Here is a 14,991-nt window from a genome sequence, read left to right as displayed (position 1 = left end):
TTACTATTTATAGAGTAATACATTCAGAAATGAGTGTGTATAAGCCAAGCTCTGATCATAGTAAGTCTTGCATAAGCTTGATGTGGTAGCTAGGGAGAGTAGAATACATTCTCTCTCTCTTTCTCACGCTCCTCTCTACACATTTAGGACGTAGGAGCCCTTCTTGGCTGCCAACGCTGCTTTATGCTTGAGCTACACAAACAAACAGGTTAGCTTACTCATCCACTTCTTATTGTTATTCTTTTTACATCGAATTGTCAAGTTTGGATATGGTCTGATGCTAAGCTGGTTATTGATCTTAAATGGCTGCTTTATATGGTCATGAAAATGTGAATTTCATTTTTTTTTTTTTTTTCATTATAAAATCAATCAACAAAGTTCCACGGGTCAGATCTGTTGGTGTATGATGTCTTGTATCCCGTCGCAGTTTAATCCAGGGAGTACTGGTGCAGCACCTAGACAGGCAGGATGGTGGTCCCGCTAGCGAGGGTTTCTTTCTCTGTAATGCAAGCAATACTGAGAGGTATGAGGACGAGCGCTGTAACCCTATTCTCCATTGATAGTGAAGCAAAATCTCATCTCACCGGGAACGTAGGCAACCTTGCCGAACCTCTTAAAATCCGTGTGCATTGTTTGTTTTGTTTTTCCATTATCTTCTGCATCATTTTAGGGTTGCGTTTCTACAACATCTGTCAAAATTTTCTACTTGAGTTTTGGAGTTCTTACCCATTTTGCAAGTTCTCAACATTCGAAGTAGATTTTTATTTTTTCTTTTCTCCTCCCCCCTCCCCCAATCCATCCCACAAAAAACACTTTCATTATTCCTACAGAAGTTTGGATGTAAGCTATGTGTAGGTTTGCTTTATTTTTTTACGAAATTTGGAACTTTTTAAATAAAAATCATAAACTATGCAATTATTGAAAAATTATATATTTGGTTAATATTTAAATAATAAAGAATAGGTTATGTATATTTTTGAAATTTCAGTTATGTTCTAATATACCATTGTGGTTTCATTGGTTGTAATATTCTATTATAAAAAGCATATTTTGTGGATTTTTTAATATCATTTTGATTAATATATTTTTCAGAATCTTACAATTTTTTATACATTTTGTAATTTTTGTTCTATTTTGTCCAAAATTTCATTCAAGAGAGAGAGAGAGAGAGAGAGAGAGAGAGAGAGAGAGAGAGAGAGAGAGAGCAACTAGTCAAGAGTTATGAAGACTCACCCACCCAGGTATAAGAAATAAACTAGATCTGAATTGGTCCGATCACCAGATTTTGAAAAGGGCGAGTCAAATAAAAAACTTATGGTGTATGAATACGTCCTGCAGTTTTGATTCTCATGAAGTTTCAACATTGTTTGTTTGATTATTATGCTCTGATTCTTCAAATGATTTACTTTATATATACACAAATGGATGATTTTGGTAGAGATCAGAGCAGCTCAAGAGACTGGCGCATCCTACTTACACCAGAATAGAACTCGACGTTATCCATTCAGCTGATTATATTAGTGAAAGAGAAGACAAGACCAGGGAAAGAGTTACAGGAATTAGTGAATTGGTTGAATCAATCAATCAAGACCTTAAAAAGGTTCCTTCCTTACATTCCAATTGCAGCATATACCGAGTTCCCATGCCGCTATTCAAAACAAACCCCGAAGCCTACAAACCTCGCCTGGTCTCCATCGGCCCTTTTCACCGCTACGCGAACCACTTAAAGCCCATGGAAGCACACAAGTTGTTGTATCTGAAGGATTTTCTAGACCGCAGCGAATCTGAGCCGACAATCTGCTTGGAGGAATATGTTGGGGCCATGACAAAATTGGAAAACAAAGCTCGGCAATGTTACTCGGAAAACATCCAACTCAAAACCAAAGACGAATTTGCGAAAATGATGCTAATTGATGGCTGCTTCATACTTGAACTCATCCTCAAGACTAATTATCCAGATGAGCACAGACGCCCTGATGATCCCATAATGAAAGCGACATGGATGTCTACGGTTATAAAGTGCGACCTGATTCTACTAGAAAATCAACTTCCCTTAGATGTTCTTCGGCATCTCTACCAATTATTCACCCAGAATTCCAAGTCTAAATATGGAGTACTTGATACACTCATTTCCAATTTCTTCCAAGATCTTGTGGCGCACCCCCAAATTAACCATATCTCTGAAAATCAATTTCGACACTTTCCTATAGTCCAGAAGTTTTTCCTACCCGCGAACAAAGTTGAAGAAGAGGCAGAAGAACCGTCGATACCCAAGAAAACAGAGGCCTCCACTTCAGTACTGGAAGAAGCTGATGATGTTGAAGCAAAACTTGAAAAATACTCCCAAGCAAAGCACTTGCTTCATTTTGTACGAGAATTGTTACTTCCATCACCCCCCAAGAAAACAGAGGCCTCCACACAGCGTTCGTGGGCATGGCTGGATGGTGTGATGAGATGGGTTTGGAGGGTACAGCCACGGGACCCGAAGAGAAATCCTGATGAAGACACGTTCGTGTGCATTCATTGTGCAACAGAGCTGGGAGAGGCCAACGTCAATTTTAAGAAGGAAGATCCAGAGAAGACACATTTGTTGAACATGACATTCAAAAATAAAGAGTTGAAAATTCCAACCATTAAAATTCAGGATGGGACGGAGTCTCTACTTCGAAACCTCATCGCCTTTGAGCAGTATTGTGATCATGAAGATAGGCCTATCACAAGTTATGCTTCCTTCATGGATGACCTTATCAACTCTACCAAGGATGTCGCGTTGCTTGAGGAAAACGGAATTATTGAGAACTTACTTGGCGAACCAAAAGACGTGACTAAGTTATTTAACGCTCTTCTCAAAGAGGTCACTATAGGGAAAGACGACTTCTCCAGCGTTCGCAGAGCATTGGTGGATCATTACAAGAACCCATGGCACAAAAGTATAGCAAGTTTGAAGCACAATTATTTTAACACTCCATGGGCGTTTATTGCTTGCTTTGCTGCATTACTTCTCTTCCTCTTGACGGTGGTACAGACCATTTGTTCCATCTTAAGTCTTAAATGAACTATTCAGTCTCTGTAAATTAATATCTGTGATCCTCTCATGATGATCGATAAATCTTGGCCATATATATCACATTGTTCGTATGCTTTCTTATATGGTATAATATGGTATTGGTCTTGGTTGATATTGATCTAGATCGGCTTGTATCATCTTTGAATCAGGCAAAGAATAAAAAAAAATGCACCTTTTTGATAATTGGATCTTGAATCATTGTTCAAAAAATCAGTATAGGATCTATCAGGAATTGATTGTTGGAATTTAATTTTCAAATTATGGTCAAAATAGTCTTTTCAAAATGTTCCTTTTGAATTTAGCTTTCCTCCTCAACAGTGTCTTTACATTTTTGTCTTTGGCACTTATGGAGTTGTAATGAACTAAGACATCTCACAATGTTTAGTCTCACATTGGTTTGGGAGGAAAGAAAACTAGGACATATGTATATATATATATATATATATATATAGGATTATTTCTTAAGGGGTGCAAGCCCTTTGGAAAGGAACTTTCCCTTCTCATGTGTGTGTGAGGGTCTCCTGGGGTGCTTTTGAATCATGCGAGTCAAGCAGAGCCAAGCCAGGTCAGGGTCGGAGTTGGAGTCGGCCATGGATTGGTCAAAGAACCTACTTTTTACATGTTGAAACTTTTGGCTCCAAAACCAAAAATTCACAATTCGAATTTTAAATTTGAATTTCGAATTCAAAATTATAAAGGCACATATTTGCACACCTTGTAAGAACCCAACTATCAATATAGATATGTGTTTGTACATACACTTATACGCATCAGTACATGAATATGTTGTCTCATGCATAGAGTCACAACTGTATATGTATGGATACCTGTACAGGTATACCCATTCATATACAGAGGCCTACACTCTATAAATAGTGAACTCTGGTTCTGTTTATATGTTACACAAATACTATTATATATGTGGTTCTATACAAAATACGTAGTTACAAACTACGGGTAGTTTTAAGTTCACTGATTACTGCAAGTACTTTGTTCTTTGTTTTATACTTTGGCCCTCGGTTTTATTGAATTCTTCAGTATCACCTTTGGATATACATGTTGGAATCGCTTATTGGAGTCCACCTTGAGCAATTTGAGAGTTGTTTTATCTTGGAGGTGAGGACATACGGTCAACCTTGTTGTATACAGATACGGGGCGTTCAAATACCTTAAAGGGAATATATAATTATACAACACAACTCTACATAAGTTGGAGGATTTTTACTATCATTTTAGATGATCAATTTTAACAAGTTAACCTTCTACTTATAATTATATATTGTAATATATATAATTGTTACCATCAAAGTCTTATACCTATTGCCTGAACTCTATTGATTACATTGATATCATCAACAATTAATACCGATATAAATTGGATGATCCGATCAAACTAATCCAATATCGATTTCTAGAACCATGAACCGTAAAGAATGGTAAAAAAATGAAAAAATGAGGAGGAAAACAGGGAATGCAAACCTGATTGTAGTTGCCTTGAAGAAATTAGGATACAGGAAGACGAAAGATAATATGTCAAATTGTCATTCTTTCTACCCAAAAATAAATCTTTTTGTCATGCTACATTACAAAAAAATTGTCAGTCTACGTTTTCACATGTAATGACTCATTATTCACCATGTAGTTGATGGAAAAGACGAACAAACTTATTTTTCACCCAAAATAATTATAAAATCTCTTCCCTCGTGAGTTATAGTATTCGAATAAATATCAACCATTTAAGAAAACGGGAATATATTCATCATGGCACATTCAGATGCATGTAGAGACGTAGGGTGTCAAAAAGGTAATTTGGGAAACATATTAAAATTCTATAGGGATTTGTTATTGAGTGATAAACGTTCTAGCCGGGTGGAGAATAACTTTCTCCAAAAAAACTATGAAGGTGTAGGAAATAATGGGAAAGAGAAGAAAACAAAAGACATGGAATGCAAGATTGAGAAAGACCAAAACATAATATGTCAGATTGTCATTTTACGTCTATCTACGTTTTTCACATGCAAGAGAGATTTGGACTTGAGCTAATGGGACCACCCTATAACAACTCATAATACATATCTTGTAGTTGATGGGAAAGACGAGATATAAAAGACAAACCAACTTTTTTTATCACCCACAATAAATAGAAAATCTTTTGTTCTACTTAGGCTATGTAGTGGTAGATGCGAAATTTTGGGGCTCGAAGACAATCAGATACCATCTTAGTCTCAACCATAAATGATACCAATTAAAGATTGGCAGATGTTGCTTTCAGGACTCCACCGGTAGCTTATGAGAAATCAAAGTTGTTGGGTTCTAGGGGGATTATAGTTACAAGGCTGAAACTTAAAAGAATTGATGGAAGGGCACCACCAGGAGTGGAGTATCGAGTTTTCTTCTACCAAATCCTTATTACATTGTAGTAGGTCTGGTGGTGGATTGTGTCGGTGGTGGACGTAATTCACTTGAATGGCTATTGGTTTGCTTGTGGTTGTAGACTCATCATTATCAATGTCTTGTAGTTGATGGGAAATGAATGAAACATAAAAGATCCTACCTAAAAAATAAAAAATGAAAATAGAACGGAGCTTTTCGTGATTCACTATGGATATAGAGAATCTCTTTCTTCATGGGTTTTGGTGAATGAATGGGGATTTGAAGTAGCGAGAATGATGGTTCGAATAGCCAAAAATGTAGTTTGGACATTCATATAAAGTATAGGTCACTATGGCATCCAAGTGATAAAGGAAAACTTTCATCTAATAGAAGAAAACAGTAGGTGCCAAAGAAGGATTTGGATCATCTCAAGTCCTTGGGTATACTAGTAGGGGATCTCCCACTGATGTCTCTCTATTGATTGTGAGAATATTTCTTGTATTTCATTTACTAGGTAATAGTATATATACATGAGTACATGAGATAATATATTGATTTAGTTACCTAAGGAAGATCGAATTACAATTGGATTCTTCCAAGAGTCACAGTACACAATTTCTAAGTTTCCAACTACAGAAGATAGGATAATAAGAAATCTGAGATCTTGTGGAGCTTGATATCACATGTGAGATCTTGTGAAGATTGATATCACATGTGAGATTGTGATGCTGATGTGAAAATCTTATCACCCAAGTATCTGTGAGCTGGAGTGTTGATCTTCAATACTGGTCAATACACCCCCTTAAGTTGTAGGTGAAGGAGACCGAACCTTTAACTTGTCTCTCAGGAATTGGAATCGTGTGGTGGCAAGAGGTTTAGTGAGAGCATCAGTGAGCTGATCAGTTGTGGAGATAAATTGCACAGTAGCTGACAATTGGCCACACGTTCACGAACGAAGTAGAAATCAATCTCTACATGTTTGGTGCGAGCATAGAGCACCGGATTGGCCGATAAATATGTGGCACTTATATTATCACACCACAGGATTGGGGGGCCTTGAATAGGAAAACTCAATTCCTGAAATAGATATTCCAGCCATATGAGTTCGGCAGAGGCATCTGCTAATGCTTTGTACTCAGCTTCAGTAGAGGAACGAGCCACAGTTTTCTGTTTGTGAGAGGACCATGAGAACAGGTTTGGCCCAAGGTAGATGGCGTAAGCACCAGTGGACCGATGATCAGAACTGCTACTAGCCCAATCAGCATCTGAGAAGGCCTGGAGCATGGCCTTGGAGGAGCACTCCACCAGGAGACCGTGGGAGCAACTTTGCTTGAGATATCAAAAAATGCGTTTAACATGACTCCAGTAATCCATAGTTGGGGCTTGCATATGTTGGCACGCCCTGTTCACAGCGAAAGCCACATCTCGATGGGTAAGGTTCACATATTGCAAGGCGCCCACAATGGAACGATAGTGAGTTGGATCATCAAAGGGAGCACCCCCTGAAGGCAATTTCAGTTCTGTCACAGCCATAGGAGTGTGAACCGGTTTGCAATTAGTCATGCCTGAGCGTGCCAGTAAGTCATGGATATACCTAGACTGACAGAGAAGAATACCATTGGGTTGTGGTATTGCCGTAATGCCCAAAAAGAAACCCAAGGGGCCAAGATCTTTAATAGAAAATTCAACCGCGAGTTTGGCAATTAAAGCAGTGACCTGTGCTAACAAATTGCCTATGACAAGTATGTCATCAACATAAATCAAAAGATACAGGAGATGGCCATGAGACTTATAAATGAATAAATATGGATAATTCCGTGATGCAACAAAACCCAAATGAAGAAGAACGTGGAGAGCCTATAAAACCACGCTCGAGGGGCCTGTTTGAGGCCATACAAGGACCTATGTAGGTGACACACATGATTGGGCCGATTGGGGTCTGCAAAACCCTATGGCTGAGTCATAAACACCTCTTCTGTGAGGCGACCATGCAAGAATGCATTATGGACATCAAGTTGATAGAGCAACCAGCCTTGAGAGACAGTTATAGCAAGTATGGAATGAGCAGTGGTAGCCTTAACCACTGGGCTAAATGTATCTGTATAATCAATCCCGTGTTGCTGGTGAAACCCTTTTGTGACTAACCGAGCCTTATACCACTCTAAGGACCCATCTGCTTTGCGCTTAATGCTGTATACCCATTTGCATCCGACAAGGTTCATGTGGGGCAGGCATGGGATGAGGGACCAGGTTCCATTTTTTATGAGTGCATTAAATTCCTCAGTCATGGCAAGGCACCATTGAGGGTGCTTATTTGCTTCAGAGAAACAAGTTGTGTCAGGAATGGCAGGAACGGTAGTAGTCAAAGCATGTGGGGCAGGGGGTTATTTGTGAGATCGCAAGTGCATAGGGTGGAGGCATGCTGGGGGAGCAAGTGGTAGGGAAGGCGGGGCTGGGTTAGGATTGGGGATGGTAGAGGTAGAGGGTGGTAGGGAAGGATTCGGTGTTGGGGCATTATAGAGTTCCCTTAGTGGTCGAGTGCGGATTGGGGAGGTAGGGGAGGGTGATGAGGAGGAAGTGTGAGATGGAGGGGTGTGGGAAGATGTGGGGTGACAGGCGATAGAAGCAATGGAGAGAGGGGGGCAGTGTTAACTGTACCATGCCTGCGCTAGCTAAGCCTGTTTAGCTCAACGAGCGTTCACGGTGCAACCCTAGAAATTGGCCAAGCCCAACTAGACCCGATTGAGATCGGCTCGGCCCGATCGCTTGACACCCCTACAGAGAGAGTCTTATACAAGGAGAGGAACGTATACATGCCATAAGTCTACCGTTGTTTATAAAGGAAAGAAGTATAAGAGAAATACTAGAATCCTAATATATATGGTTTTCTAAAATACGGAAACCCCAAGGGGTTAGTCGAGTTGGCAAGGGACCTTCACCTTAGGAACCACAAGGTATAGCATGCTGATCAAGGATGATTTAAACATAATAGGTCATTGTCATTGTACCTAGGGGTGTCAATCGGTCGGGCCTAGTGGGCCTATATACCCTTGCACCATGACTTTTCTATTTAAGAAATGAGTGGGTCGTGCTCGGTGGGTTCCAGGTTTTAATCGGGCTTCTCCTAATCAGACTAATCGAACTATAATCGGGTCTTCAATGGGGTAATGTATAAAAAAAAACCCTTACACTAAGGGCCTTGAAAAGGTGTTTAATTGTCTTAGATTTAAGAATTTCTAATATATTTTATTACATGAGCAACAATTTAGAAAAAAATATTATACTTAATTACATTTAAAAATTGATAAAAATATCAATATATACCTTATTTTATGAAAATAAATAAATTAAAAAAAAAAAACATATATACATATAAACGGTCGAGCTAAACGTGTCAGGCCAAGTCGGGCTTGTAAATAGGCCGGGCCAACTAGACACCCGTCGATCTTACCGCTTGTACTATGTACTGCATATTTATAGACCGATCGACCGATCTTTATGGATTTAAAGAAGTTAATGCTGGTGTGTCCCATACTCTTATTTTTTTCCCCGATTGAGTTGTTGTTCCTGACTGACTACGTAGTGTACATACACTAATGCCTCCCTATGTTTATCTCTTAATTTCCTCCCTCAATAAATTATGCAGGTCGTTTAAACCCCATTTAGTTCAACTTATCCGATTGGGATCAACCTAGCTTGAATCATTACACATTGGACTGGTAGTTGAGTAAAAACACAGGCTAGGATCGGGGTTTCAACAGAAGATTAGTAGGGTGTGGCTGCAATTGCCTCAACGCTTACTATTTATAGAGTGGTACATTCAGAAATGAGTGCATAAGCCAAGCTCTGATCGGAGTAAGTCTTGGATAAGCTTGATGTGCCAACTAAGAAGTGTAGAATACATTATCTCTCTCTCCTTCTCACGCTCCTCTTTACACATTTAGGACTTTGGAGCCCTTCTTGGCTGCCTACGCTGCTTTATGCTTGAGCTACACAAACAGACAGGTTAGCTTACTCATCCACTTCTTATTGTCATTCTTTTTACATCGAATTGCCAACCTTGGATATGGTCGGAATTGAAGGTCTAAATTTTAAAGCATTGCCTTTATATATCGTTAACAGAATCTCCCAGGGTCTTAGTGCGTGGTATCGGCACTAGTATCGGTAGCTACTGATATCGATACTGATTAGTTGTATCAGGATGGATCAGACTATTTTGCCTTTCAAAATACCTATACAAGGCTTTTTGGAGCGTTTTGCTCTTTTTTGTTCTGGTACAACCGACGCGGTATTGGTCAAATATTAGCCAATTCAATCCTGACACCTAAAACTAGGGGTGTCAATCTGTTGGTTTGGCTAGTTCTTGTGTGAGAACGAGATCATCATTTGGGCCTGGTTTCAGTTGAGGTTTGGTTTTTCTTATCGGTTTAATTTCAATTTACTATGTAAACATATTCAGAAGTATGGAAAAAAATGTTTTTTTATTACTTTTGAGCTGGTATCGGTTTTTTATCGGCCTACAACAATTTTGGCCTGGTTTCTTATGTTCAGTTCAGTGTTTTTTCGGTTTTGGTGTGATCCGATTTTTGATTCTGATCTCACAAAACCCTAATATGAAACATGATCCAGTAATTTCATATCGATTTAGTTTCAATAGATTTGATTTAGTTTTGTTGGTTCGAGTTAGGTTCGGACACCTCTACTTTTTTGTTTTTCTTACTTGACACCCCTAATTAAATGGTTACTTTGTTCGAGGGGTCTGATCTCAAGATTTCCATCCGATTGACTTTAGAATTTGAGGTTGCTACCGATTTTGCTTGTTCACAACATTCAACGGAGAATTTTTGCATTCTGAAGGCCGGATTTTTACTAAATCCACCATTTTCTTCCCTAGTTTCTATTCTTCTTCTTCTTCTTTTTTAATTTACACTTGCTGATCTTTAGCAAAAAACAAAAAAAAAAAACTAAAGATTTGGTGTAAGCTTTGTGTTAGTTTGCTTGATTTGCATGAAATTTGGAAACTTTTTTACGTAAATATTATAAACTTTGCAATTTATGAATTTTCTTTTTGGGTTAATTTTAAAAAATAAAAAATTAGGTTATGTGTTTTTAAAATTGATGTTGTAAGGACAAGTTTTCCTAAGGCTATGGTGAATGAGAATCCATTAATCATGGCCCTTAAACAATAGAAGGTGAGAGGGGCGTCACATTTAGACCGTCCCATTGTTCAGTCATCAATGAAGGAAAACTATCCATGTTGTAATATCCTTTATACTGGGTTCATTTTCTGTAATATTCTATTATAAAATCACATTTTATGATTTTCTTTTAATATCATTTTGATTAATATATTATTCTGATTATTTTGATTCAGTTCCACTGCATGTCCGTTCACCGTGCAACTATGTGTTAGAAGGCCAACACATGTCTCTGTTACTTTTATAAATATCTCTCTTCACCGTATAAATGGTAATAAATAGGACAAGTGTTGACATCTGACATGTACGTACATACAAAGGGTTACCCCTGATTATTTGATTAATTGGGTTAGTTAGATATTTGCAACCCATTATTTCAGCACCACGTGAGTTGAATCGGGACTGACCATTTCAATCGGTGCTGCATCATTTCTCCTCATCTTGACCGTGGTACAGACCGTTTGTTCGATCTTACAACTTAAATGAAGTAGTTGCGTCTGTCATCCTCATGATGCATGAATTAATATTCCATCATTTGTATGTTTAATTATTAGTACGTACATAGATAATATATATATATATATATGTGTGTGTGTTTGTTGCAGTACTTTATGACATTTTTTTCCCCCCTTATTTCTAGTTTTAAGAGTAACTAGGATGTAATAATACCGTCTCATATTAAATAAATTCATGCCATGGTTCTACTTAATAGCTTAAAAGTAGTGAATCTTCGCATAAGTGAATGTATGTGAACATCCCTGATCTGTGAATATGGCATCTATTAAATGAGGAGAGAGAAAATAGATGTTATATCACTTAATAAATTTCCTCCCAACCTCCTTGCCTCCATGGGATATGGTTCTGTATATTAAATTGAAAAATGATTTTTTATTCATTCTGAATGTTGAAGTTGGATATATAGCTGATCAACTCGTTCTGTGGAACAATTTCAAACCCAACTTGATTGGTAAACAAACTTTCTATTCATCTGGCAGCACGTCTCTCTGACTACGTTGCATCGCTGAGGTGAAGAAGACACAAGTGAGTTCAAAAGACTTCGTGGGAGACCCGAAGGGACTGTTTGGGAGGTTATGCTCTAAGATGAAAATGGTTAGTTGGCAGCGTTCTACGTCGGAGGATGGTTCCACGGAGGAAGAGGATGAAGAAGAAGAAGAAGAAGAAGAACAACAACAACAACAACAACAACAACGTGGGTTCCACCTTATAATATCAATCAGTTGACTTGGAAAAAGAGTAATTTGGGTATTTTAAAGGGTAATTTACAATGTCACCCCCTGGAGAATGCCAATATTAGAGGGACACCCCCTCTCTTTCTCCAAATTAGACTCGGACCCCCTACCGTCAGTCACTGGTGAGTCAAGAGATAAAATGACCGTTATACCCTTCTCATTGAAACACGTTTTAACCCTCTTCTATTTTGTTTCTCTCTTCCATAGAGTAGGTAGGCTTGCCGATGGCGGTGGCGCCGAAGTTGGTGGTGGCCGATGCCCTCTGCATTCGTCGCAAACACCTGTCTCCGCCGCCGGAAAACCTTCGACAAACCTCTTCAACTCTCAGGTCTGGTGAAGTTGTTGGATCTCTTATGCTCCGCCGACGTACCTACCGCTGTCTGATTCAAACCTACAGAGGGGAATAAAAAAGTAACCCAAAAGCAGAGACAATCTGCAAGAGAAGAAGAAACGGAAGGAACGTCGGCGGTAGGTACATCGGCGTTCTTCGGCTTTCGTTTCCAAACAGATTTTCTGTCTATCACTTATTTTGATCAGTTTCTTTCAAAACCAACCATTGATGTAAGGAACGAACTGTCTCTGATGATTTTTCAAGAAAAAATGTCTCTTTTTTTTTTGTGGGTAATTGATTGTATTTGTTGATCGGCTTTCGTGGATGCCCATGTTGAATGAGTCCCCAGAGATGGGATCGAAGAAATAATTATTGATGATGCCATGGTAGGCAGGGTAGAGTCCAGTGATGATCGAGTAATGGTTGGAAAACGTAAGGGTAGGGAAAACAGAGATGTGCCGTTGGCGATCAAACGACCTATGTTGGGGGTAGGGATTTTGAATTGATACCCAAATCGGAACCCATCGGAAGAGATGAGGAGAACGACGGGATGATCGAGCTTGGTGAGAGGGCGATCGGTGGTTTCTATTTCTGCTGGAGTTGAAGATTGGGAAGCAGGAACGCATCGGAAGAGATGAGGAGAACGACGGGATGATCGAGCTTGGTGAGAGGGCGATCGGTGGTTTCTGTTTCTGCTGGAGTTGAAGATTGGGAAGCAGGAACCCATCGGAAGAGATGAGGAGAACGCCGGGATGATCGAGCTTGGTGAGGGCGATAGGTGGAAGCGAGAAGTGTACGGGTCACCGTCCGTCGTCGCAGCTTTGAACGATCCTCAGTGAAATGGGAAAGAAATAGTAACTTATTATAAGGGTAATTTAGGTATTTCATATTTAATAAGGGCATTTTGGTATTTTAAATAAAATATTATTGCTGACATCAGCATATAAGGCATATTCCTTAACCGTGACTGACGGTAGGGGGTCCGAGTTTAATTTGGTGAAAGAAAGGGGGTGTCCCTCTAATATTGGCATTCTCCAAGGGGTCGCATTGTAAATTACCCTATTTTAAATTATTAAGGGGAGAAGGAGAGGTAAAATTTTAATTTTGGGGGGAATAAAAAAAATTGAACAAGTAAATTTGAGTAAATATATAGAGTAAGTATAGGGATTGATAGAAAGTTTGCCTTATAGAAAAAAAAAAATCCACTTCTCTTTTGTTTTTTATTTTTAATTTAATATCTCATTTTCTTTGTTTGCTTGGGTCCTTCCTTGTGGTTCCACATTAATCCCCAATAAATGGAATCAAAGCCTACGTTTGACAGAGCCAGAGTGTGGAAACCCAATGCTCCTCTGAGGATGAAATCGATCAAAAGAAGATCTTTATGACTCCCGTGTGGAAGGGGAGATTGTTGGGGTTCCACACAGAAGGTTGAAATAATAATTCGTCATTGGAAGTGAGTAGCCCGATGTCGGAACTTATAGGTATTCGGGCATTCTCTCCTTGATGGCTAGCTTTTGACAATGAATTCTACCTAAGTCCCGAATTAGTGGTAACAGAGTCAAGATTTGGCAAGCAAGGGTGGGAAAACCTTATGTGATCTCGGTAGCTCCTTTTTGGAAGGAGAGATAAAAAATCTCAGTGACTCCCACATAAAGGGAGAGATTGTTGGAGTTGCACGTGGAAAGCCCTAGCCATCATGAGGATAAGTCTACTCAAGTCCCTAACATTTCAGGCATAGTATTCCAAATGCTTTCTATTAGTATATGTCTCAGGAGGAACCTTCCATGACTTTAGTAGTACAAATACTTGAAGGTCTCTCTCCATTAACTCAGCCTCCATCCTTCTCTCAGATGGGATCCTGCCATTCATTGACTTATTTTAACCCAAATGGTGAGGTTTTTTCCAGCTATAATGATGTTTGAGCCTAGATAGCATAAATGCAGGGATTTGGCTCATTTTCAATTCTTCATCTTCCAATTCTCTATCAATTCCCTACCTACCCACGACACATGTCTCATTCTAATCCAGCGGCTATGGATCAAACCCCTTTTTCCTGCAAAACAATCGTTCCACCAACAAACGGGTTTTCTCATCTTGTTAGCTTCAATCCGCTATTGAATTCTGGAATCTGGATGGATGAAGTTGAAGCTGAAGATGATCTAGGTTTTGCTTTACATTCAAACAGATTGGATTTAATGTAATCTTTGGTTATGAATTTGGTGGATGAAGAATTGAAGACAAGCCAAATGCGGTGCATTCTGTGGGGCACTTAATGTTAAGTTTGTCTCGAATTCTTGACCCGTTTTGAAGATTGACCCGATCCGACATATTTTGGTGGCGACCCGAATGGGAATTTTTTTGAGATCTGTGATGGAAGCAGAGGGCTTGGGCCGATAGGCCCAAGCCCGGAGCCCATCACTGATCTCGTATCTCGTATGGGGGTGCGGGGGCGTAGCCCCCGCGGTATGGTTCGACCGGATCGACCACGACCCGATGGGTCGAACCGCTATTTGGAGTATATATATATGATGTACTGTTGCTTGTTGAGAGTCATTGTATTCTAGGGTTTTCAAAAAGCTAGGGTTTCAGGGCGAGTTCTTCCTCGCCGCTGTTAGGGTGTAATCCTTCTTCTTCTGCATAGTGGATCATCTTCTTCTTCGCCCGAGGACGTAGCACACCACCCTGGTGTGTGAACCTCGTTAAATCTCTGTGTCGTACGGATCTATTATCTTTCTTTATTCGTGTTTCTTGGTGTTTGATCTAACAAACTGG

General features: G+C 39.4%; 1 protein-coding gene across 2 annotated transcripts; it reads left to right on the top strand.

The window, feature by feature from the left end:
* Positions 1–56: 56 nt before the first annotated feature.
* Positions 57–3,210, top strand: LOC122071234 (UPF0481 protein At3g47200-like). 2 transcript variants are annotated; one of them, XR_006138115.1, is made up of 2 exons: positions 57–208; positions 428–476. XR_006138115.1 is itself a non-coding variant. In XM_042635555.1 (2 exons), exon 2 carries the CDS (start codon positions 1,643–1,645, stop codon positions 3,053–3,055), a length of 1,413 nt encoding a protein of 470 aa, XP_042491489.1. In that variant the 5' UTR covers positions 57–208; positions 1,439–1,642; the 3' UTR covers positions 3,056–3,210. The 2 variants fall into 2 exon arrangements, 1 of the variants encoding a protein (XP_042491489.1); XM_042635555.1 differs by lacking the exon at positions 428–476 and adding an exon at positions 1,439–3,210.
* Positions 3,211–14,991: the final 11,781 nt, after the last annotated feature.

Source organism: Macadamia integrifolia, unplaced genomic scaffold, assembly GCF_013358625.1.
Source record: "Macadamia integrifolia cultivar HAES 741 unplaced genomic scaffold, SCU_Mint_v3 scaffold_198A, whole genome shotgun sequence".
Taxonomy (NCBI): domain Eukaryota; kingdom Viridiplantae; phylum Streptophyta; class Magnoliopsida; order Proteales; family Proteaceae; genus Macadamia; species Macadamia integrifolia.
The sequence above is the reverse complement of the archived record's forward strand: the minus strand, read 5'-3'. Positions and strand labels throughout refer to the sequence as shown.

What these genes read in the sequence shown, in the direction of transcription:
- LOC122071234 (XM_042635555.1), top strand. Translation starts at nt 1,643, where the DNA reads ATGCCGCTATTCAAAACAAACCCCGAAGCCTACAAACCTCGCCTGGTC.